At 34.9% G+C, this 24,404-nt stretch overlaps 1 protein-coding gene and 1 long non-coding RNA gene across 4 annotated transcripts in view; one reads left to right on the top strand and one right to left on the bottom strand.

Annotated features, from left to right (window-relative positions):
* Positions 1-24,404, bottom strand: part of LOC112552461 (uncharacterized) — a 100,021-nt gene that overhangs the window by 29,867 nt on the left and 45,750 nt on the right. The gene's annotated exons all lie outside the window — the stretch shown is intronic.
* Positions 1-24,404, top strand: part of acj6 (abnormal chemosensory protein 6) — a 52,959-nt gene that overhangs the window by 8,257 nt on the left and 20,298 nt on the right. For 2 of the 3 annotated variants that reach the window (XM_011635297.3, XM_011635296.3), the window contains exon 2: positions 22,827-22,883. The exons of the other annotated variant lie outside the window; for it this stretch is intronic. In XM_011635297.3, coding sequence (XP_011633599.2) covers positions 22,827-22,883 — 57 coding nt within the window. The remainder of the gene's footprint in view (positions 1-22,826; positions 22,884-24,404) is intronic. 3 annotated transcript variants of the gene reach the window in all.

The raw sequence follows: 24,404 nt of genomic DNA, 5'->3' as shown, positions 1-24,404 counted from the left end.
TATATATATATATATATATAGAGAGAGAGAGAGAGAGAAGGGGGGGGAGAGGCTCGAACCCCCGACACATATGTGGAGAGAGAGAGGCTTTATTAGATTTGAAAGTTTTAACTTTTATATTATAAGTAAATATGTATTTTACAAATATGTATTTTACAATGTATTAAAAGTAAAAAATATTTCAAACAACATTTTGTTTTAAGTAAATGTTTAAAGAAAAGATTGATTCGCATGATTGAGCGAATAACTGCATGGAAAAGGCAACGACAGGTGACAAACATCGTGCGAAGAGACGCAGCTAGTAGCGATTATCGATTGGTCCTCTATATTCGGCGTGTCATTATCAATTAACCATTGAAAGTAAAAGCTCTTTTGCTATCGGCAGTATGTTGCGTATCGTAAAATCGCTAAACATTAATTACCCATCCTTTTTTAACTGCCACTTCTTATTATTTTTTTAGTATTTTTATTTATTTATAATCGAAAAAAACTTTCTTTCTTTAATTTTTCGAGAGAATGTAATGTGCAGAGTAATCCCAAATTTGTTTCACTTTTTTTAAATTAAATTTTTTATTAATGCATAATTTTATTTGATATCTTCGAAATTATTATGCCAACAAAACTTGTAACAACAAGTCATATGTTTATTATCTTAATAAATTTTTATAATTTTTCACGCTCTGTGTAGACAAAATCTCTATCAAAACAAAATTGTTGTAAAAAATTAAATTTCATGTTTTACAATATATGTTTTATAATATAATCTGTCTTAATATACGATTCAATGTCTTTTTCAATGTCTTTTTTTTACATCACAGATAAAATTAAAAAGATTCGCTTCTTTTACTTTCTGCTTATTAGCTTATTAGGTTTTTCGTTTTTTTTTTGTTTTTTTTTTTTAAATAAAATGAAAAAGGTTGTATCATGTTTCTCACTTTATTGATCTAATTTTCTAAAGAAATCTAGATAGATGGTGACAAGACCATTGCGTCTCTCATCAAAATCTGAAAAGCGACATATGTATAGCATCGTGACAAGCGATGGTTCGTGCGCGACGCGCTGGTAGTAAGGCGACAATTAACGTCAGAAGTGCTTCACGGGGCGGGTTTGAACTATTTTATGCGCGCGGGAGGGCTCGTCGGAGGGGTGAAGAGACGCTCGTAGCCGTGCATTACGGCGTATACGTGCCACGGTTCCCCGCTCGGCCACAAGATTGCATAATCGATATCCGGCCTACACCTGTGCCTCTCCACAAGTACGCACCTGTGTACGAGCGAACGAAAAAATAAAGCGATGTATGAGTGCGTGCGTGCGTGTGATGTGTGTGTGTGTGTGTGTGTGTTGTGTGTCTGTGTATGTGCGCGCGATGCTCGAAAAAGATTATTTGTGGATATATTCGTCGCTGGAATATTCGTGTCATGCGGCCTGCCGAAAACCGAACTGACTCACTTGATATAGAGTCAGATATCAGGGTCGTGCGAATCGTTAATATGCAGGACGATTTTAAAATAGATCGCCAAAGTTCGATTTGAATTTTTCTTTAAAACAAAGTATCCAGATGATGGTAGTTTTTGAATTACATGATTGAAAATGAAAAAATTTTGCAAATTACGGAGATAACAAAATTTTATTTTTTGTTTAACTTATAAAGTATATCTTATTTAAATGAAGATTTAACTTTAGACACAGTTACATCTAAGTGTTTCGTCCAGGTATTGAGCATTAAAAAGTTACAAAGAAGATTAAATTTGATTACATTATCAAAAAAGGAGAGAGAGAGAGAGAGAGAGAGAGAGAGAGAGAGAGAGAAAATTTATTAAATCAAGAATAGAATCTTATTCATAGTATTGCATTTCATATCTCAGTAATCTCTCATCGCTTCACTAGAACAAATTCAAGATATCTTAGCCTTTACAAGATTGGATACTGTACCATATCGTGTTATCCACGGTAATTATTACACACGTTATTAAATTCAATTTGAATTATAAAGTATTAAATGTCTAGTGACAGATATATGAATATTAGGGGAAAAATTAAAACGACAGAAGGCAGCTCTGCCGACGGTGCATCGCTGGTCTACGGAATACTCCGAAGTATCGAGACACGTCGACGCCGGTCGAGTACGTCGATCATGGTTGTCTGCAATGGTAAGGGTAAAGTAGGTGGATAAGAGTAGCGATGGAATCGATGCATTTGCGCCGGATATCAATTGCTGTGCACATATACGAACATACTTGGCCTTTTTAAAATTAAGGTAATACGCGTACTTATTAGTACTACGGATTAACTTATCGTTTGTAATTTGAATTATAAACGACAAAATTCATTTTATTGTTTAAAAAGATTAAGGTAATTATGATAAAAATCAATTTTTTTTATATTATTTAAGATTAAATTCTTTTGGCATTGATAACATACACAATGAAAGGTGTAATCAATTAAATTGGAAGAATTTGTGAAAAAATTTTATTTTAATATGTAGTTTGCTATGCAATCTCATCACATTTTTTTTTTGTAAATCTAATTCTATCATAATCATTTAATAATTGATAGTCAAATACTTTTATTTAATAAAAATTAATAATAAAAAAATCTCGAACTTGTGCAATCGACATTGTGCAAAGATTGTGGAAGAAAGAAGCAAGTTTAGTCCCATCGCTACACAGAGACAGTTTATCGTCTTACGATCGTTTCACCTACGCGTGCGTGCATTTCTCTTTTTATTTCTCTCTCTTTTTTATTCTCTCTCTCTCTCTCTCTCTCTCTCTCTTTCTCTCTCTCTCTCTCTCAGCGGTGGAAGACCCGCGGACGATCCCGCACACGGGACACTGGGGACACATAACACCCCCGGTTACATCCAATCACTCCTGATTTATATTTACTACTCACTTGGCCCCCTTATTTATTGCGTTTCACGGAGACACGCAGAACGAAAATGTTAATTTGCACAATTGAAAATTATGGCTGACTACTATGGGTAAGACAGTCTTCGAAAATGCGATTCTCATAGAAAAGCTAAAAGAAAATAAAGAAAAGCTAGTTTCGTGAACATCTGTTGAGGGTGAAATTTATGATTCCACGTTTTGACATACCGATACACTTGATATTATTATATCTGGTAAAACTTTTTTATTCTTATTATTATTGTTAGCATGAATTTGACACAAGAATGATTGAAAACTAATTAATCTTAAGATAACAATATTGAATAGCTTTTCTATTTTATTAGATTAATAAAAGTTTATCATTTTTCCATTAATATATTACAATCAGATATTACAATTTGTAGAATTTCTCTCGATTAAATTAATCAGAAATATTTTCTATCTAAATCTACCGTTCAATTTTATTTATTAATAATTTTTGTAGGAAATGTTTTCATAAATAGATTAATAAACAAATGGATTAATCATGAAATAAAAACATTCCTAAACAGTCTGAATGTTTAGATATAAAACATTTCGGAATAATTTAATTGAGAGAAATTCCAGGTTGTGACCTCACAAATCTACATCCGATCTCATTATCTTTAATTACATACATATGCACACGTAGTCAAAATAATCAACTGCTATTAATATACTTTTAAGTAAAAAATATACGCATTTAAACAAAATGCAGTCCTATTTCCAAACTTTCCGTAGTACTTGTTCGCTTTCCGTAGTACTTGTGTAACAAATGTTACACAAAACCTTGTAATAATACCGCTCGATATAGGGCTTGTCATGCGTCTTGTGTCATGTGGCTTTTACACAGGTAAATCTATGTAGACCTTGCCTTTCCACCTATAAATAAACTTATACGCGTACATAGAGTGCATGTAAACTACCATTCTGGACATCACGAAGTCTTCTTGCTCTTGTGTAACAGTGAAACGTGGATGGTTAGATAGACGAACGACACTTCCGCCTTTGTCTCTCAAAGTTCCCCGTTGCATCGATTTTATCGTTCCCTACTTTATTAAGATTATGCCGCAGTTCAAACACAACAAAATAGTAACACTCGACCGCATATTTTGATCAAAAGAAAAAAGAAAAATAACAAAACATTTAAAAGTAAAAATAAAATTTAAAAATTAATGTTAAAGAAATGTTAATATCACGTTGAAATAATTAAGAATATAATACATAATATAATTTTCACTACAGTAGAAAGTATATATATATATATATATATATATATATATATATATACACTACGATTAAGCATTGTTACATATGTAAAGAAATATAAAATAGAGATGCATTTCTCTGTACGCTGAGAAAAAAATGCATTATACGTATAGATTTCTAACTATAACTATTTTTTGAATAGTATTTTCAAAGTTAATCTTTTCTTCGAGAAAATTTGATCGATTTTTGAGTTGTATTTTTCGAGGAATCAAACAATCAGAATCAACCAATAGCGCAAGACGGCAAGTAAGTACACGTACGAAACTGCTCGTTGTCTCTCTCTCTGTGTCTCCCTCTATGCTTACTAAATGGGGACTCTACAACATACGCGTATACCGCAACAACCTGTACACGCACTACGTCGACCATGGGTGGCCGCATGGAAAGGTGAACATTATTCCCATACCATTCTCTCCGCGGTTTAACGCTCTTATTATTATTTTTATTAGGGTGCCGTGGTATATAATGCTATCAACCCCCATGAGTGCACGTTCGCAGGAAATAAACCTAAGTGTATAATTACAATAATACTTATCAGGGCACCCTCCGTGGGTTCTCTTCCCTTCCACGTACCCTTCCTTCCTTCCTGAGTTCTCGTCCCCTTCTTGTTTCGCTCATTCTTCCCCCCCCCCCGTCTCTCTGTCATAGCCTTATATATAAACGCGTATATAAACGCGTGTATATCTATAGGACACAATATTCCGAAAGGATGAAACTTAACGAGTATTAAATTTATCCGGAATTAGTCTCGAATCCCTCGTTTCGATTAAATCTATAAAGAAAGACGCATGACGAGAACTGAGTCCTGCGGATAGATTTAAAAAAATCGAGGATTCAAGGAAAGCTAATGAGTCTAATGCGCCTGATTTCCAATCGAAATGTTTAACTGAAGGAAAATATATATATATAAAATCTTTGATATTTAAATATTCAAGTGCGAAAAACGATAATTTTTTTTCGATTCATTTAAAACTGCTGTTCCAATACAATCTCGATTGAAATTGTTTATTGTGTTAAATAAAATCCATTGTATGCCGCATATGTCACTCGCCCGCACGAATGCACGCACATTCGGCTGTGTTTAACACGCTATAAAACATGTTGAGGGCAGTGTCCTTATCCAAGAAGCACTACACCCGTGACTGTCCGTGTGTATGTCAGGCATGGGTTAAAGGATGGGACACGTACGTGTACCGGATGCCATTTCGATCTGTGGATGATCGTAACGGTGCGGTACAAATACGAACCATTCCCCATCTGAACTCTATCCGAACTTCGTAATTCTCCCATTTAGGAATTTAGTCACGTATACCGCCACGCTATGTTCGAACGCACACACCGCAGAATTGCTTATCTTTTATAGCTACGTTTGCACGTGTTCCTGATACACGTGTATTTTATGTAAAATGTACGAATGTACGAAGATGTCGATTATATCCTGATATTAAAATTATAACGCAATGACATGAAATAAATACAATAGTTGTGTGTGTTTACACACACACACACACACACACACACACACACACACACGCACACACACACACACATATATATATATATACCTACACTACATCTAGATGGAACGCAATGCACACAATGATATTTATAATCTTATCTTTTTTCTGCAGCGATAAGGAAAGGAGATTTGTTTCTATTAATATTTTTATTTTTTATAAAACATTTTTTTGGAAAGGAGCCCGCATGGTTCTTATGAAAATAGAGTCTTGGTCAAATTGGCTGAAATTTGGATATGATGTAGGATAGATATGATGACTTTTGACTCACTGATTAAAAGTCTCAATGATCACCAGGCCAAGTAATTAAAAGTTTTGGAGTTTGGACAGCGGCTCAAATATCCAAAATCGACCTTCATCGTCAGGCGATATAACGGTAGGCACTTGAAATTTAATGTGTTTCATCCCCCTCACGCGATACGAATATTCACACAGAAATTATATCAAACATAATTTATTACGAATTATACAATGACGATTCGCTGCGAGAATTGGAACGAAAATTATTGTAAATAGTTAACGTATCATATTTAGAAAGTAAGAATATATTTATACGTTTAATACTTATACACGCATTCGATTCCTTCGACTATCAAACCCGGCATTCGACGAGCACATTCGAGCACCCAAATCCCGTCACACCGCGACAAACCGAAATCACCGACATATATCGTTTGCATTTGTGTACGTGAGTGTGTAAGTGTGTGTGTGTGTGTGTGTGTGTGTGTGTGTGTGTGTGTGTGTGTGTGTGTGTGTGTGTGCATAAATAAAAGTGTAAATGAAGACTCTTAAAAGGATAAAATACAAAGCGATTAAATTTCAAGTACTTACCATAATCCTATCATATCGCCTGATGCAGGTCAATTTTGCAGCCGTCATAATTCCAAAACTTTTGATTGTTTGGTCTGGTAACCAAACTTTAAAACTTTTGATCAAAACCTACATTATCAAAATTTTAGTCAGTAGTTTGATCAGGATCCCATAAGAACCACGCGGGCTTCTTTATCGAACTCTTAAAGTTTTGTCGCTCCGCACTTGCACATATTCTGTAATACCTGCTAAGTTCAGCCCTGGTGTGGTTTGACACATTACATAATAATAACGAAATCGAATATCCAACGATTAGTATGAGTATAAGTGTTTACATAGTTTAGAGAAAAGACTATAATTTATAAAATCCTTGATTTTCAAAATCTTGATTTTAATTGTATTATCGTAAAAGTCATTATCATAATAAATTTAACTAATGTTTCCTTGCGCACAGAAACTTAAATAAATCTCTTTTACATTTTAATATACATAACATAAAATATTAAAAAGTTATTTCAATTGTCTCAAGTCAATTGTGTTTACTCTCACAAATGTCCCATTTTAAATTACGATAGACTTCTCGAGAAGGAGAAACATTCAATGGATTGTTATCTGTACAAGAAGAACGGATTATTAGCTATTGCTTAGCTATGCTACCGCGTTCTATTTGATTCTATTGTCGTTGTAAAATGGAATATATCAATAAAAATGTTTATCGCAGCTATTCTTTTAACTTTTGTTTCTGTTCTGACAAAATACTAAAACGTGTACCACATTTTTAGGCCAGCCCTCACATTCTCCTCCCTTCTATCAAGAAGTTGTCTCTTGATAATGATAGCGTTATCACTTTGCCTGGCCTGATGTATCGTCGAAGTATAGTTTATGCCCTATGCGAGGTTACCTCTATTGCCGGCACATCGTATAAAACGTATAATCAATTTTTGAAGAGGACATTCAATCGATTTGTCTTGCAGCATGCAATCGAAGATGTTCCCTGAATAACAAACTAACCGAAACGGCTTTGGCAGTCGATTCGTGGCTCATGCAGTATTATTTGCCGGATCACTATTTCTTGATCCGCTCGCGTTTGTACAAACGAAATGAACTTTTACATATATGGAAACTATATATATGATAAGAGCGGTATGTACAACGGTCTGATTTTTCTTTCTCATAGCAAAATACTTTAATGCTGCCATGTCACGATTAAATTATACCACGTACAAAATTAAACCCGATGCATCGTAATGATTTAATTAAATGCTAGAGATTACTCGAATCGAAACGATCACAATTAAAAACCCAATAGTCCTAACATCTGATGTGACCATTATTAATTATCATATCGCAAAGTAAATCGTACGTTGTACCGCTTGACTAGTGCAGTTATCTAATTCTGTATATTAATTTAAACGATATTTCGAGAAAATATCTATTACCAAAACAGATATAAATTAAAAGGAACAACGAAAGAGCGAATGTCCTTTCACGCGAAAAATAGAATCTATCTATTACTTCCGATGTGATACACAAATTTCGATATTATACAAAAAAAATCACATTGATGGAAATTTTTGCAAAATTATTAAAAATTTAATAATGCATACTTTTTACACTTTTCCGCGATCATAAAATGTTTAATATACATTTTTTTATTGTCATTCATAATTGTAATTATCTAATTGATCGACATACATGATAACCGATAAATTTGTGACAATTTTATACATTCTACGACAAGTTATTCCGTGTAATTTGTTTTTCGTCGAAAATAATGATTGCTGGCTATTGAATAACCGAAAGCAATAGCAATGTGAGAAACAATTATTGGTTCATTAAAATGGAACAAATCGTTAGCGAGGCCATACATGAGAAAGTTTGATAACTATTTTACGCAATCGTATTGCGTATTGCGAAAGATATTTCGATATAATGGAATCACGGACTGCAAATTTGGCAAATTTTTATTATTCCATCCTTTTATATCACCGATATTTTCATCAAATATAAGATCATATTATCTTATCGTAGTGTATATTAAATTAATTTAATAGTGATGCTATAATTTTCACTTTTTTTTTTGTATAAAAATGTGAAATAAATTAAATTGTACAAGAAAAAATTTCCCCCCAACTTAATACCCCAAAAAAGGACACGATTCATTTAACGTAAACGCATTTTTATTTGACTTTGCACGATTTTGTCATTTGAAATCATTAGCCAAAAATAAAGGTTTCTAGTAAACTGCTATAACTATAAGTCGGCAATGTATAAAATAGTTTTTTTTCACTTGCTAAGCAGAACGTCTATGAGCGATTAAACATTTTACGTTTACGCTAGAGAAACAATCACGGGACACTCATGGGGAGCAGCCCTCGTCAAAATCAAGAGTCTATTATTATGACCATATGTTTACGCCACGATTGTATCTTGACAGAGAGGGACGAACGCGTTGGGGTGAAGGGGCACGGTCGTGCACCTGCTCGAACACAACAGCATGTGGATAAGAGTGCGTGGTGCGTGGTGCGTGGTGCGTGGGTAGAACAAACACCCACGATGAATATGTGTCATTCTATAAACAGGATGGCACGCCACGCTGGTTTAGTGTCGATTATTTTTTTCGTATTCACCAAAGATCATACGCACGTAAAAAAATTCAATTATTTTTACTCGCGTAAATCTCACTGCCGCTACCATGCTGTGGATTAATTAGAATATTATTACATTTTCTATGTATCCCTTATATGAAAAAAATCATTCTAACCATTTGATAGATCATGCTTGTATATGTCATGTTCGATATTCTTCCGATAAAATAATCTTTATCTGTATTTTAAAGGTTTGCAATTATTTCCATTGATTTTTTTAATTCCTTCCCCTCATCTTCATCCCTTATAATTTCTAAACATTATTAAACTTTAAGCTTTCTTTGTCCTCTCAACATTTCTGGACAAAAGCTGAAGGAAACGGAGCGATTGATAGGATGATATTAAATGAAAAAAAAAAAAAAAAAAAAAATCTTTACTAGTAGCAAAGAATATTCGAAAATTGGTGTGATAAAAATCTTCGTTTTTTTTTTTCTTAAAACATTAAAACTTCTCAAATAAAATCCTTTGAAATGTGCTCGAGCTAAGCAATAGAAGCAAACAGGAGCTAAGAGAGGAGCGTAAAAAAATAGGAGCGTTTAGAAATGTGTGATATATACTTATGCTCCCTTATCTCTGTCGGAAATGTCGTAAAAAAAGGATCCGAGTTGAGCGCCGGGTTAGATGGCCGGATATACCGTGTCGGCTTAAATTAGCATCATTGGTGGATAACTGAAATCGACCGCGAAATATCCTACAAAAGCGGTAGCCCTCTTGCGGCATGGCGCGGCTCCTTCTCCCTTGGAGAAACGACGGTCTTAATAAAATTATCGTCAGGCCGAGTTTCGAGGACAAATCGACGTTTCAATTTTCTTAATGCGCTCATCTCCCCAATGGGGATATGCCCACGAGCCTGGCATGGGCAAGAAGGATATGGTCCTGACGGTAGGTCGTAAGGATCAGGGCTGGATTACCGACTAGGTACCACGAGGGTGTAAAGTCCGAACCATAAAACCTCGGGATCTAGAAACACATTATCTTTATACCTCAAAGCTTTGAATATTCGAAAATCGTTATGAAAGGTAGGTAGCTAATTTCAAATATTATATACATATATAAATAGCTGAAATGGCTAATTTTCATTCAGCCATCTGGTATGTAATTTAAATTTTTCAAATTCGAATTATACGAAATATGTTTTCGCGATTGAAAACAAATTTATCGAAGACAAATGTCAAGAGGAAGAGGAATTTTTTGGCGAAGATTCTTTGATGTATGAAATGTAGGGCCTATTAATCGCAACAAGTTTTAGCCGCACTGATAGGAAAATATATTACATGCCCTTCGAATCGTTGTAGTGCAACTGGTATCGTGAAATTTAACAGAGGAATGGCCGCGCTCTCGAGTGTCGGCGACACGTGTCGTCACGTGCCGCCACGTGACCAACCTGCTACGCGCTATTTACTCTCATCCTTCCTTAAGTGCATTACTACTATTCCAATTATAGGGGTGGTAAATTAACGTGTCACAGTATTCCGCCTCGGACCCTTTCGCTGCGCGTTCTCTGATGTTCGATGCATAACGAAGTTGCGGATGTGATTTGTCATAACAGATTACCCACCCACAAGCTTTCGGCTCGTCGAAGAATTTAAACCATTCCATTTAAAATTCGCGATAATAAGTTTTAATAGTAAAATTACGATAATAATTAGTAGCTTTGATTATATCAACGGCGCAAATGTTTTATGCAAATCCATTTTTCATTCTGCTTAATTTTCGGGAGGTCGAGTGGTGAGAGAACGGAATCTCGTGAGTTTGTGCGGTGAACAGAAATATTAAAAATTGCATTAAATTAATGTAACAAATATATTTCTTTCTCCGTTGTACGTTATGTTTGTAATATAAACACAACGGAAATTAAATTGAATCAAAAAAGCGCCAATTAGTAATATATTCGAAAATTGCTTATGACGAATTGATTTGTTTTATACTTGTGACAACATATATACCATTCCAGCTTATAACTTTATTCAATGTAACTGCTATAGAGATCACCACGTTTCAGTTTTAAGTATGAAATGGCAATCAGAGATGAATTTTATATATCCTTTATTTAATGACTATATATTTTATTTTATACGTATGTAATGATTAACGCCAGTAAAATGAGATCGGTACCGTATCCCTTCTACCCCCACAGTGTTTTCCCGTAAAACACTAATTGCATATTTTAAATCGCAATCGTACCGCCGCAGAACTCTATTATGCGTAAATATAAAATTTTATCCATATTTTCCGATTATTCGTGCGTCACCTAGCATTAAATATGTAAATCAATTACTTATCATTTACATTTTTTATTCGTAATGATTTTATCAAATATCCAGTTGTATTAACATACGTGATGATGCAGTAAAAGGTAATGTATTTTCGATCAGAGTGCACTTTTAACATTTCATATTTTAATAAATAAAAAAAGTAACTTTTATATTGAATGTTATATTTCTCGTTGCAATGGTATACATTATGTTGTATAACTATATAGTTGCATTAACTTGTAAAACTATGTATAAAAGCATTAATTTAAAAACGTATTCTTAGTTCATGCGTTCATGCAATGCTTAGTTTATGCAATGTTTAGATGAATCTAATGAAAATATAAAAGTGAATGGCAAATGGAGCATATAATATATAATATTCTTCGCAAACCAAGTGAAGAGAGCAAGAGAGAATCAGCCTTAAAAAGCAAGAAAGGATTCATTATATATATTCCAAAATATTTAACAATAAAAGATATTACTGTGATAAATAGGAGGAAGGGCGAAAGTGTGCGAGAATGAAGAAAGTAACTTAGCAAACGGCAAAACACGGCATAACCGGCATAAATAGTGAATATGATAGAAAAAGCTTTAGAAAGGGTTTGATGGGTTTTAACGAAAGTTTGATGGATGCAAATGGATGCAGAGAGGATGCATGCTACAAGGAAGGAAGCTTCTACAAAGAGGAAGCTTCACGTGGATAAAAATGAAGGAAACAACGAGAAATGAAATACAGCAAGGGTGCAAAAAGAGCGAGGGAGAATCGTGAAACGTGGACGATGGAATTTTTTTCTAAGTGCAAATCAGCGAAAGCCTGAACCGACAGCCAGATCCAGAGGTTAAAGCTGATCCTGACGAGTAGTGCTCTAGACAGAAGAACGACAGAGATGCGGACGTGATCGCAAAGAGAGAGGATCGACGAATTGATGAACGAGCAAAGACGAGAGAAAAAGAGAGAGGAGGGAAGAAAGAAAGGGAGGGAGGGAGGGAGGGGTGGAAGAGGGAGAGGAGAGAGAGAGAGAGAGAGAGAGAGAGAGAGAGAGAGAGAGAGTGACGGTCGAATTTCGTCGGGGAGTGGCGCAGCTCGTTTGAGGGGAGCGTGAATGGGTGCGCGGGAGTCGATCTGGGAGAAGCCTCCATTAGATGATGTCTACCGTCGCCATATATGCGGCGCATTATTGCGGCCGCGTGTCAACTAGGTGGAACGTTCGTACGCACATTACGTCCGGCGATCGCTGCGCACGCATATCTTTGTTCCCCAAATTAATTCACGTGCTATATTCTTAAACTGTAAACTGTCTTATCCTAAATTTAATATTCCAAATGGCAAATTAATTTGACAAGTAATAAAAGAATCGAGAAACCAAATATTTATTTTTCGCATATAAAATTCGAATTCATGTGATGGAATTATTATATTGATCGATCAAGTTGAGCTAAATGGATCATATCTTACACGTAATATCGTATAATCAATGAAATAAATGTAAAGAAGATGTATAACTTTGAAGCTCAATTGACCTTTTTGAAACTAATTAGAGATATGATAAGGAACATATAACGAAGATTCCTTTAAGAAAAAATATATATTTGTGAATTATCTTTTATCTCGCATCTGATATAGTGTCTATTAATTTTTGTTAATTCATACACAAAATATATGTATAAAAGTAACTAGCTAATAGGGATTTAAACAACAAGTACAAAGTCATCTCGTATATAGTTTCCTGTTTCCCCTTAATTTTTATCCTTGTTCAGCGATTCGTTCATAATTTCCGAAAGTGTTATCCTTTCGTCTGGGAAAGCAACACTCGTATCTGACGAGTAGCGCGCGTGATGGATGAGGAATGATTACGCAAGAATATCACTTTATCATATTTAGTAACAATCGAACGTTAATTCCCAAAACTTACCATCGTGCGAAATGTCACACCGCATACGACAATTTCCGTGTGACAAATAAATAGAGATCCGGCAATCTTTTTTTATCTATACTCTTTCCGCTATCAAGATTTATATTTCGCGATAAAGAATTGACAATATTAAATTTCAATCTACTCTCTAAACGTGATATTAAATTTTCAAAAGTTGAATATTTCGGTCTCCAAATCAATTCTATTTCTTCGGTTTATCTTATTAAATAATGTTGTAATATTAAAATGTCTAAAGATAAAAAACCAAACGTAAATATAATTCTCTCTGTACTAATATTCCAACTTTTTAAACTGCTAAAATCGTGGAAATAAAAAGTAATACAATCTCTATAATGGCGAAAATTCTCACGTTCGTTGAAGCGAGAATATAATGCTGCAAATTAGCGAATTCCGCGACAATATGCGACGGCACATCAATTTTTGATCACACACGGCATTTAACAGCACCATGCAATAATATCATTTTCGCGAAAATGTCCGATCATTATTGCGTTATCGATAGAGATGACTTTTGATTGCCCTTGTTATTCGAGTAATAATTATCCCTTTGTGTCGCAAATAAAAATGAAACCTACGCTTTCAAAAAGTACAGAGATCTGCACTCTCTTCCAATAGTAGAAGAATAATTATATTCTATTATAGAAGGAAAAAGTAATATGCGTGCGACATGTCACGTCAAGGGACTACTCTCTAATTGCGTAATAAAATCATTATAAAATCATTAAAAAATAATATAAGATAAATACGCCTAGTTTTCTATGTTGATCGTATCAATAAAATGTCAAAGCAATACATGTGTACGAAAACGAAAATAAAACAAATGTATGATTTATAGTCGTGTAATCGTCGCGAGTCGAAAGTCGCGGACGAGAGGAAGAAATTAACGACTGCGTTCGCACCTGCGCTTGCACGTGGCAAGTAGATACATGTGCATATATACGACGTAATGCTTTTATATTCGAAACACAATGATATCGCAAATTGGGGGGGGGTTAGCATTTAACAAAAATTAGAACGGCTCGCTTGAGCGGGCAAAGCGGACGAATCGAGCTCGAATTTGGCTCGGTCGCAATCATCGTGTAACAAATCGAGCAAAACAATCGTGAGAAAAATTAACAGCTAGCTCGAAATAGTTAAAAATGTATACTTACATGTCATCACTATTGACAATGGACAACAATTGGAGATTACAAGATCCATATGACGAATCGCGGCTGTACCGAGGTACCGAGTCTGTATTTTTCCTTTTTTTAATATCGTCACATTACTGCGGTCGAAAGCAGTTATGTAAACACAACTGTGTAAAATTGTTGACAAAATTATCGTCGATTTTCAACGGCCGCGGTCGTAATTAGTTGATGAGAAACTGATGAGTCTGTTTCTGCACGGAATTCCAAGTCCATTATCATTTCTAACTAATTGACTTTGATGTTTAAGGCGTCTAATGAATTGCTAAATTGATGATTATTCACGCACACGAGCGTATAGTTACACAAATGCGCATATGCACGCACGCGTCTACACGCACGCGATCTCTTTTATAATTCATACGTAATCGTTACTTTTCACCTGCTATATCTCTTATTTTCTCTCATGACCTATTTCTTTCGTCGTTACGATTGCACAGACACGAAAGTGTCATTGACTTCTTCACGAATCTACATTTTAGCTACTTGCTAAAACTCATAAAACTCATGAAACCTTAGTTTCAAGTTTACAGTTTATAGTGAACGTGTGTATAAATGATCATCCGAGTAGTGATATTAATGGCGATGCCGATGGCATGCGTTGCCGATGTAAAAACAATCGAAAACGATAACATAAAATCACGCCCTTAACGAAGTGAAGGTCTTGCTATATTTTTCCAATTCGTTACTCACTGGTTACTTTCATCTCTTTCGTCTTCTTCATCACGGAACGCACAAAGAGGGAAAAGGGAGCGCTAAAGGGAGGGAAAAAACGATTGGCAAACGATTGGCTAAACGTTCCTTCGTTCGTCTCGTGTGGCTTTACATCTTACACCAGATCGCTGCACGAGCGGAGAAGGATAGGGGAACGCGGGCAAGAGAACTGAGCATGGCGGCTGAGTATAGTGTGGATGGTTTGGATCGATGAGAGAAAGCCGCCGGTCTGATTGGCGGGGCTGCGGGGGCGGAACAGGACGTAGCCAATGAACGTGGCTATCCCCGACATATAGTGGTTACGAAATCACTGATTTTTACGCTCCGCGCCCGTCAATTTCGACTCTACTGTAAATACCGTAAATCGAACAGTCGCAGCAATTTAGATATCGTACAACCAGCGCCGAGATAAGTCCGGCGCGGTATTTACACGATCAATGTTACTCGCATTTGTTCCACGCATTGTAATATTTGTAATATTATATATACGACATGAATCGAATGCAAAGAAAAATTTATATTTCGACGATGCTTTCAGAGACATATACATATTATTCCGATTATCGCGACACGTACACACAAAAAATGTATAATATTGCAAGCTGCATTAGTCGCCTCGTCGCCTTGATCGGTTCCTTGCGCCTTTTTGGCAAGTGCATCGGTGCGATTCGGTGTGGACATCGTCGGCCTGGCACATACAGAAATTATCTAGGCATATTACTAAATTATTCTATAACTCTTCTCTCATGCGTCACGTGATGAGTACCTACCGTGATTATGAGATAGCAACGAAACCGTGTACCAGTATGTACGTATTGATTCACGCGATAATTCTAATATATCTTGCATTATCTACTTCCGAATTAGCGTAACATTATTAAATCATGGGGAGAAAGGAGAGATAAATTGTTGTGATATTATAACATTCACCTATAATGTCGGTATTTCAGTTGTTATTTCCTTGCTTTTTCATAATCTTGCATACACGGCATAACAACGTTCCTCACAAACAATGGTAAAATTTATCTTGTGCCTAACATAATATTATCATAAAGAAATGAAAAAGAAAAATCTCTTTTAAATTTTTATAGATTCGTATAGAGAAATTACGCAAATTTGTAATTGGATTCGTAAAAATAAGTAATAATCGTAATAGCAAGCAATATTTTAACAAGATACAATTTTTACATTATTGAATATAGGAATAAGTGATGCGAATAATTAATACGCAATTTTACATACTATTCGGAAAAGATCTCTCCTGTAAGATTATTTTCTGCGTTTAATATTTAATATTTAACGACATCTTCTTCTGGTTATATACATGCTGGTGTGCTGGCATCGTAAACTCTAAATATTTTTGGTCATACGCTCTATGTGGATAATAAATAGTACCACCGTGATTTATAGCGTTTCATTGTTTATGTAGGAACGCTAGAGTGAAATTTTCATGCGATCTCGGATAGAAAGCGTCGCATTTGTTTATAGACACAGTCTAGACAAAAAGAGTTCGATAAGCGTGTGGAGTCTCGCCGTCGAGTGAAGCTATCTTCGGTGTCATAGGTGCGCAATAATTGATTATTATTCACTGATTTAACAGTCTCCTTGACAGGCATGTTGAACTCTGTCTGACCTCAGCAACTTCAGTTCGGCCATTGATCTCACGAAAGCAAGAGTTGTCAATGCACCGACCCAAATTTCAACATCATATTATTCCTTTTTACGCTTTTCATCGCTGTTTGAGATATGTGTCGCGATAAAAGCTGCCGTCTCTCTCGAGATGCATCAAATAAATCTAACACATATCGCCGGCATCTATTAACAGTCTGATGTAAATTCCAATTTTCACTCCCCCTCTCCCTTTAAATCGAATATATATAATATAATACTATGTTGTATTAAACATGAAATATAAAAAAATCGGACAAACAATAATCTAAAAAATTTCAGGACTATGATTCTATTATGCGCGCGCGCGCGCATGATATTTAAAAATATAATACAATATACGAATTTAAGATTCTATTGAAGAAATTATCAAAATAAAACATTTTATAATGTAATAATTTTAGTTTTTATTTTTTAACTTGGTACTATAACTTTGTATTATTTATATATAAATGTTTCTATTATATTGAGAGAAGGAGGAGAGAGAGAGAGAGAGAGAGAGAGAATGAAAATTCGCTACTAGTAACATCTGTCAACGTTTTAAAATTTGGATAAGGCAAATATCTCTGTTTCTATAGCAACGAATTTTAAATGGCTCGACATCTATTAAAATGGAAACGAAACTGGAGACGTTTTGCATTAAAGGGTAACTTAAGAAATGCAATGTTACGTGCATAAAGCAAACGTTATCTTATTGGCACTTAAAATTGCATATGAATTTCAAAGAGACAATTTCAAAGTATTACAGTTTTATTTAAACGTCGAGACGCAAAACCGAGCGAAATAATATTAGAAACGGCGGAAAAGCGCGGCATCTGATCGCACAAGAGCACTGTCCGAATTTTGTCAGAATTGTATTAATTTATTTTGCCTTTCGTTAGCGCGACTGTAGCGAAATGTCGTTTCTGAAGTCACTTAATCAGGTTTTGCATTGAGAGCAAAAAATCGCCACGGAAAGAGTTAACGGAGAAAGTACTGTGGGACGACTGCGAACTAGAGAGAGAGAGAGAGAGAGAGAGAGAGAGAGAGAGAGAGAGAGAGAGAGAATACTAAATTAGGAAATTTCATAAATTCCCTTTAGTGATCTCTTAGACGATTCTCGCGCTTCAAGATCCGTGTTTTTCGCCTGAAATCGTAATGAGCCGCGTCAGGCTAAATCTACATAGCTAGCTATCCGTTCCATATTTTGCGCAACGATGACACCAGTAGTCGATTTCTCTTTTTTCAAACCTGACCGTATCTTATATCTGTGGATTGTTCGGATTACGATTGATTTCGAACAAATGTTTAGTGATAAAATAAAAGTTGGGAAGAAATAACTCATTACTCATTATTCGCAGAGAATCGTTTAGAAAATTCGCGAACGAATTACTGTTAAATAGAATCTATATTTAAGATGGAAACTGAGAAAAAAATAAAGAGTGCTACAAAATTAACAATTCGTGTGTTCAATTAAAAACTAATGATATTTTTTTCGATATCGATGGCGTTTAATAGAAAAATTATTTTAAAATATCAAATAAATGTATCTCGAGTAAAAACAGAAAATTATTTATACAAGATGCGAAAACATTTTTTGTTACAGTGATTTTACTACAACAAAAGTGTCATGTTTTTGCTTTTGTTTTATAATACTAAAAAAAAAAAGAAGGTTTATATTGTTTCATGCAACGCAATGTTATCGATGACGATGAATCACGAGAGACGTACTCTAAGAATATTATGAGAAAGTACGTAAGATTCTTCGCGGAAGTTTCACCGGTAATTATCTAAAGTTACCAAGGGCCACGAGAGTCAAAGTGTGAAGTCGTGTTCGAAGTCTTTCTGCACTTCAACGCTCCTTCGTGCCGGTTAATAACAAATGAGCTGGGCTGCGAGAGCCCCTTACTTTTGTTATAATCGGAGACACTTGCCCTCGTACAGTTACCGTCTACCATTCTGCATTATTCAGTGAATTCATTTGTAACATTCTAAACAGCCAACTTATATCTTTCGCTTCCTTAAGGCTTTGTTGCTTATATTTAACGACACACACAATTCTCTATGGGAATGCTCAAATTATTATATTATATTATACTATATTATATGAAAACTTTGCATTTTTTAATGCTCCCGTTTCGGTTGGGTAATCCTTGCTACAATTTAACCCTGCCTTGCGTTACCCTTTTCATGCGTTTCATACTAAATTTCTTAAGTTTCTTAAAACTCGTGCTTTATATTTTAGACATTATAATGTCTAAAATAATTTAATTTAATCTATTATCTTCTATATCATTGTTCATTATCTGGAATCGATTTAAATACAATATTAGTTTATCTAACATTTTCACAACATTTAAACTTGTAAATAAATTACAAGCATTTCTTCTGCTGAAAATGCTGTTGTTGATATACAATAGAAATTATCATTCTGATATAGTGGAAATGATTTTTGATGTACGATAGAAATTATCATCTTATTATGATTGTTAAAACAAATATAGACGTTTAAACAACAAATATTAATATTTACTTGACATTTTTGAGGAATTTTTTTAAATTTCACAAGTACATCGTGATAGATATGAAATTTAAAAAAAAAAAAAAAAAAAAATTTCTCGTGTCAGAAATGCTATTTGCTATTTTGCATTACGTACTGCTGCACCCACGACAATGTTCAATCAAATTTTTCGCTGTGCGTATCTCGCCGCGGAAAAGGTCAAATTTTCGATATTCGTGCGCCATACCGTCCAATCTAAAGCATCAGTATGATCCTCCGGTACGGTACAGCAGTTGATTTACAATCGGCCGCGGGAATTCGCTTGATAATCAAACGAGAGTTTCGGATTGGATTTGTACGGACGGCGCGTTGCACTGTCTCTCTGTATTCGGACCGGGTCGCGCCGCGCCGCGCCGCGCCGCGCCGCGTCGCGTTACGCGCGCATGAAGCGCGCTCGCGCGGCATCGACCATGTGAAGGAAAATCAATTAGCCGGGCAAACTGATTCGACTGCGTCTGTTTACTCGTGCAAGTCCGCAATGTGTTTCACGTCGTAGCATAGGCGCTTCCGCACGTGCATATATGTATATATACGCACTCGTACACACACACACACACACACACACACACACACACACACACACACACACACACACACACACACACACACACACACACACACACACACCGCATCCGTACACGCACACGCACGCGCACGCGCACGCGCGTATACAGAGCTGTTACGCACACACAACGTGCCGATGCAACAAAGCTTTTGTGCGGCTGATGTACCACAGAGCTCTCGCGCTACACGTTGCAATACACATACTACGTATCTTGATACACACGACACGCTCCAACTATCACTACTGCGCGCTGTACAAACGCATGTACATTCACGCGCATATATATTTACCTGCGTACATATAACTGTACATAGAATTTAAGAGATGATGTGCGTTACAGCGTGCGATGTTTAATGCGCCATAGCATATTGTTGCGTAAGCCTATTATCTTTGTTCAAAGAATTCGACAGAATGGCATCCCATTCTGTAACTGATCAACTAATAATCCTACCTAATTCTGGATTAATTCTTTTATAGATCAAATTTAAGAAAGGAGAGAAACGTTCCATTGTACATTCAAATATACATTTTTTTCTAAAACGCTATAGATATTGATGATAGATAATAGATAGTTCTCATTTTTTTTGTCTCGCCTAAGAATGCAACAATTTTTTATAAAGAAACACTAAATATTGCTTTTTTCTTAATCAAGAATATTTAGTATTTCTTGCTCTTTTCATCCATGATATAAATTCTTTAAACCTACTTCGGTCTTCGAATGTACATCTTTGTCTTGTTCGTTGTCGCAAGATATCGCTCTTGTTTCTTTTAACAATATACTGTAATCACTTAATATTACTCGTGTATACTTTAAGTACTGATAGTGTGTACTTGATATGTAACTTTATATTCTGGTGATAAAATATTTTAAACGACAATTTATTAAACATTTTCGTAATATTTGCAACATATGTCACTCAAGATGTCTTACAACGTACAAAAGAGATATTAATATTTTTTAAAAATTCCTCAATTCTTTTATCCTTATGGAAACATCATTTGGTGTGTTTTTATTGTGCGCTATTTGTTTGCTATCGAAGAATAAAGCTACAAGATTAAAGCTACAACTTAAATTATATCCTATTGATACGACAATCAAATCTCTCGAGATCATTGAGGTGTATCACTGAAAACATCAAATAAACAACATCGAATCATAAGCTATCTTGTTCGAGATGTCAAATGGATAACACGGTAAGATAATATCATCGTTTGAGAGACAATCGTGCAAAAATGGGATATGGAGGATACTCATCGAGACAAAAATCGTCACATCTTTCATAATTCTTTATAGGTCTTGACAGAAAATATCTCGTTAACCAAATCTCAAGTCATTAGACATTAGACAGTCGTTCAAATCTCGTTATTTTAATTATATCTAAAATGTGAAAAATAAAATTGTGCGTCTATTAAATTTTTTTATGGTTATTTGTCTCGATGAATATTTGACGGTTGAGCGTAAAACCGATACCGGGGCGGATATTCGCTCGGAAAGAGGCGGAAGATGACAAATGACTGAAAAATCATGTCAAATGCACGCTGAGTGGCACGTATATCTGCAATCGAAGCTCGATGATATATTGTGCGTACACGTCGAACCAAAGTAACGCCACGGACGTTGTGGGATGTGTGACACGTTAATAAAGTACGTCGCTTCGGAAGAGTGATGTATTCATATTAGTCTCGGTGCCCGTAATGACATGATCATTGTCATCAAGAAACGCGCGAGTGCAGAATTGGCCGACGCTTTAATAAGGATGATATTGAATTACCTAGTTCTGCGCGAATCCTAAAATGACTCATTTAATTTGCGACGGCGTCGCGACGCCGGTATGCCCCGATTCTGTCAATCTTTCGGCTTCGGCTTTAAATATAATATAAATGTATACGTATGTATATTACATATGTATATATATATATATATATATATATATATATATATATGTAAGCGCACACGTATAAGCGATCGTGTGACGCGCGCGCGCACGCGTGCGTATCCTGCGGCGATCGGCAAAAATAAAATATGCAGACGAGATAAATATTAAGTGCCGTTGACAGGTAAATCGCGTAACACGTTCGATTTCCATTCGGATGAAAATACTTCTCGGCTTCGGTCATTAGTCGCGTATTGAAATTTATTACATAGTCTACGTGAAACTCTAAAACTACCCTGACATCCCTTGTCGAACATAGATTTAACAGAATATATCTTTTTACGGTACGATAATCTCATGTTGATTTTATTTCCACGTTTCTCTATCCTGCGCGTTATCTCGCAAAGAAATTGCCGTAGATGGATAGTTAGTATTATATGATATATTATATCGGATAGCTTACTTTATCGTGAGATAAGAGAGAGAGAGAGAGAGAGAGAGAGAGAGAGAGAGAGAGCACTAGAATTTTTGAACAGAGTAAGACCAAAGCTAAGAATAAATGAATTTCACATGTGTCACATTTCACATATTTTTGAAATTAAAAAAACAACTGATAAATTGTGAATTAATTTATTAAAAATATATGTCATGTTAAAATTTATTGCGATTAAAGTATTAGTCAAGTCGATCTAAATTGTTATCAGTTTTTCTTACAGTTTTTTTCCTACCTATAATGAAACGGAATAAATAATTGTCTTTCATATATTTGCGTTTAAATCTTGTCTTTTTGTTTTTAGTTTGTATTCTCATCTCGTGTGTGCTGCCATTTCTACGTAAAAGAAGGAGTATATTTATCATTATTTAAATGAAATTGGTTTAGTGTTTTACTGTAAGAAAATTTTGACTCCGATGAGAAATGGCATTTTTTTCATTTTTGCAGAGTCGTATATTTGAAGACGCATCCATTGTGTGCAATTCTTGGTCACCGAGGCATAATGTGAGTACTGAATTACGTTTTTTTTTTCTTTTTTTTCTTCTTTTTCTTTTTTATCCTCTGTGCACGTAATTAGGGCATTAATTCGATTGATTCGACTTTGCGTAATGATAAGACAAATTATTAATACGCCATATAATTTATGAATAAAGACAGCTATTTTATTAATCATAGACTTATTTAGAAGATAGTTAATAAAGCGCCTAGACAGATTAATTACATCTTTACGAAACGCGACGCCGTCACGACTTTATTTTAATAGAACAACCCAATTTGAATCGTCTTTGTCTCTAGACGAGACAAGTAGTTATAGTCACGTGTCTCATCTTTCTAATAATTAGATTTGCATAATTTTACGACAATTTTGTTGCATTGTATATGCTTGTAACATTACAACGTTAGAAATATAATAAAATGTTAAAAAAAGTTTACATCATATTAGATATGTCTAAGTATACGCATATTTTAAATATATATTTGACTTATTATTATATATATTTTCTATTTTCTGTGTATAGTGTATATACGGACTACTTTAAAAATAAAAAAATTAAATACGTTAATAAGACGTTTTTTCGATATTTGCAAATACATATTCCACTTTAAATTATACTACACTTGTTTTAGATTCTTCGTCGATAATTGAATATATTCAATAATTACTGATTCAACAATGCAAAAATTAATAAGGAAAATATATAGTTATCGTAAACATTTGTAAACGAAATATATGAAATATATCCAACTTGTTACAACATTACTCGTTATAACATAAGTACAACAATTTTTTTCTGTACATAAACAATTTTTGAAAAAATTTTTTTTAATGAAAACTGTTAGATCCCACTTTTTCAGAATTATACGTGGAAAAAAAAGAAGAAAGAGAGAAGAGATAAAAGAAAGCAATGAGAAAAGGAAAAGGAAGATGGATACAGAGAAGGAAAGAGACAGCGAGGAAGAGAAAGAGATTATGAGACTGTTACTGTATACGAAATGCTCCATAATATTTATGCTTTACGAAGCCACGTAGTTACGGTGGGCGGGCTCGCATAAACTCGCTAACTCGTGGTTACGATTATGGCCAGTAGTAAATTGATTATTTAGATATACGATGCGCAGGATAGTCGAGTGCCGTAAAAAGAGCTATGTGTCACTTACTCGCCATGGATGCAACAGATACTCGCGACGCTGCGACAAGAGCGTCAACGCGATCAGGCACTTTTGATTGCTTTCCGTCCATTCTTTTCTCGATGGCCGCATGAAATTATTCGTACATAAACGAACATTTTCATACATTTGCATAATAATGCAGGAATAATGCATTTATTAAGGTATTCAACTGCATGAATTTACGAAAAATATCGATAAAGATGACGCGCGGAAAGATATACGTTAGGCATATGTAATAATAATGGATAACAATGTGCGGTGATAATACGATGAAACCGCAACCGAATGACCGAATGCAGCGAAAATGGAAATCGATAATGCAGATTTAACAACAATAATACCAGGGACGAGATG

Source organism: Pogonomyrmex barbatus, unplaced genomic scaffold (assembly GCF_055798465.1).
Source record: "Pogonomyrmex barbatus isolate J1 unplaced genomic scaffold, ASM5579846v1 scaffold14, whole genome shotgun sequence".
Taxonomy (NCBI): domain Eukaryota; kingdom Metazoa; phylum Arthropoda; class Insecta; order Hymenoptera; family Formicidae; genus Pogonomyrmex; species Pogonomyrmex barbatus.
The sequence above is the reverse complement of the archived record's forward strand: the minus strand, read 5'-3'. Positions and strand labels throughout refer to the sequence as shown.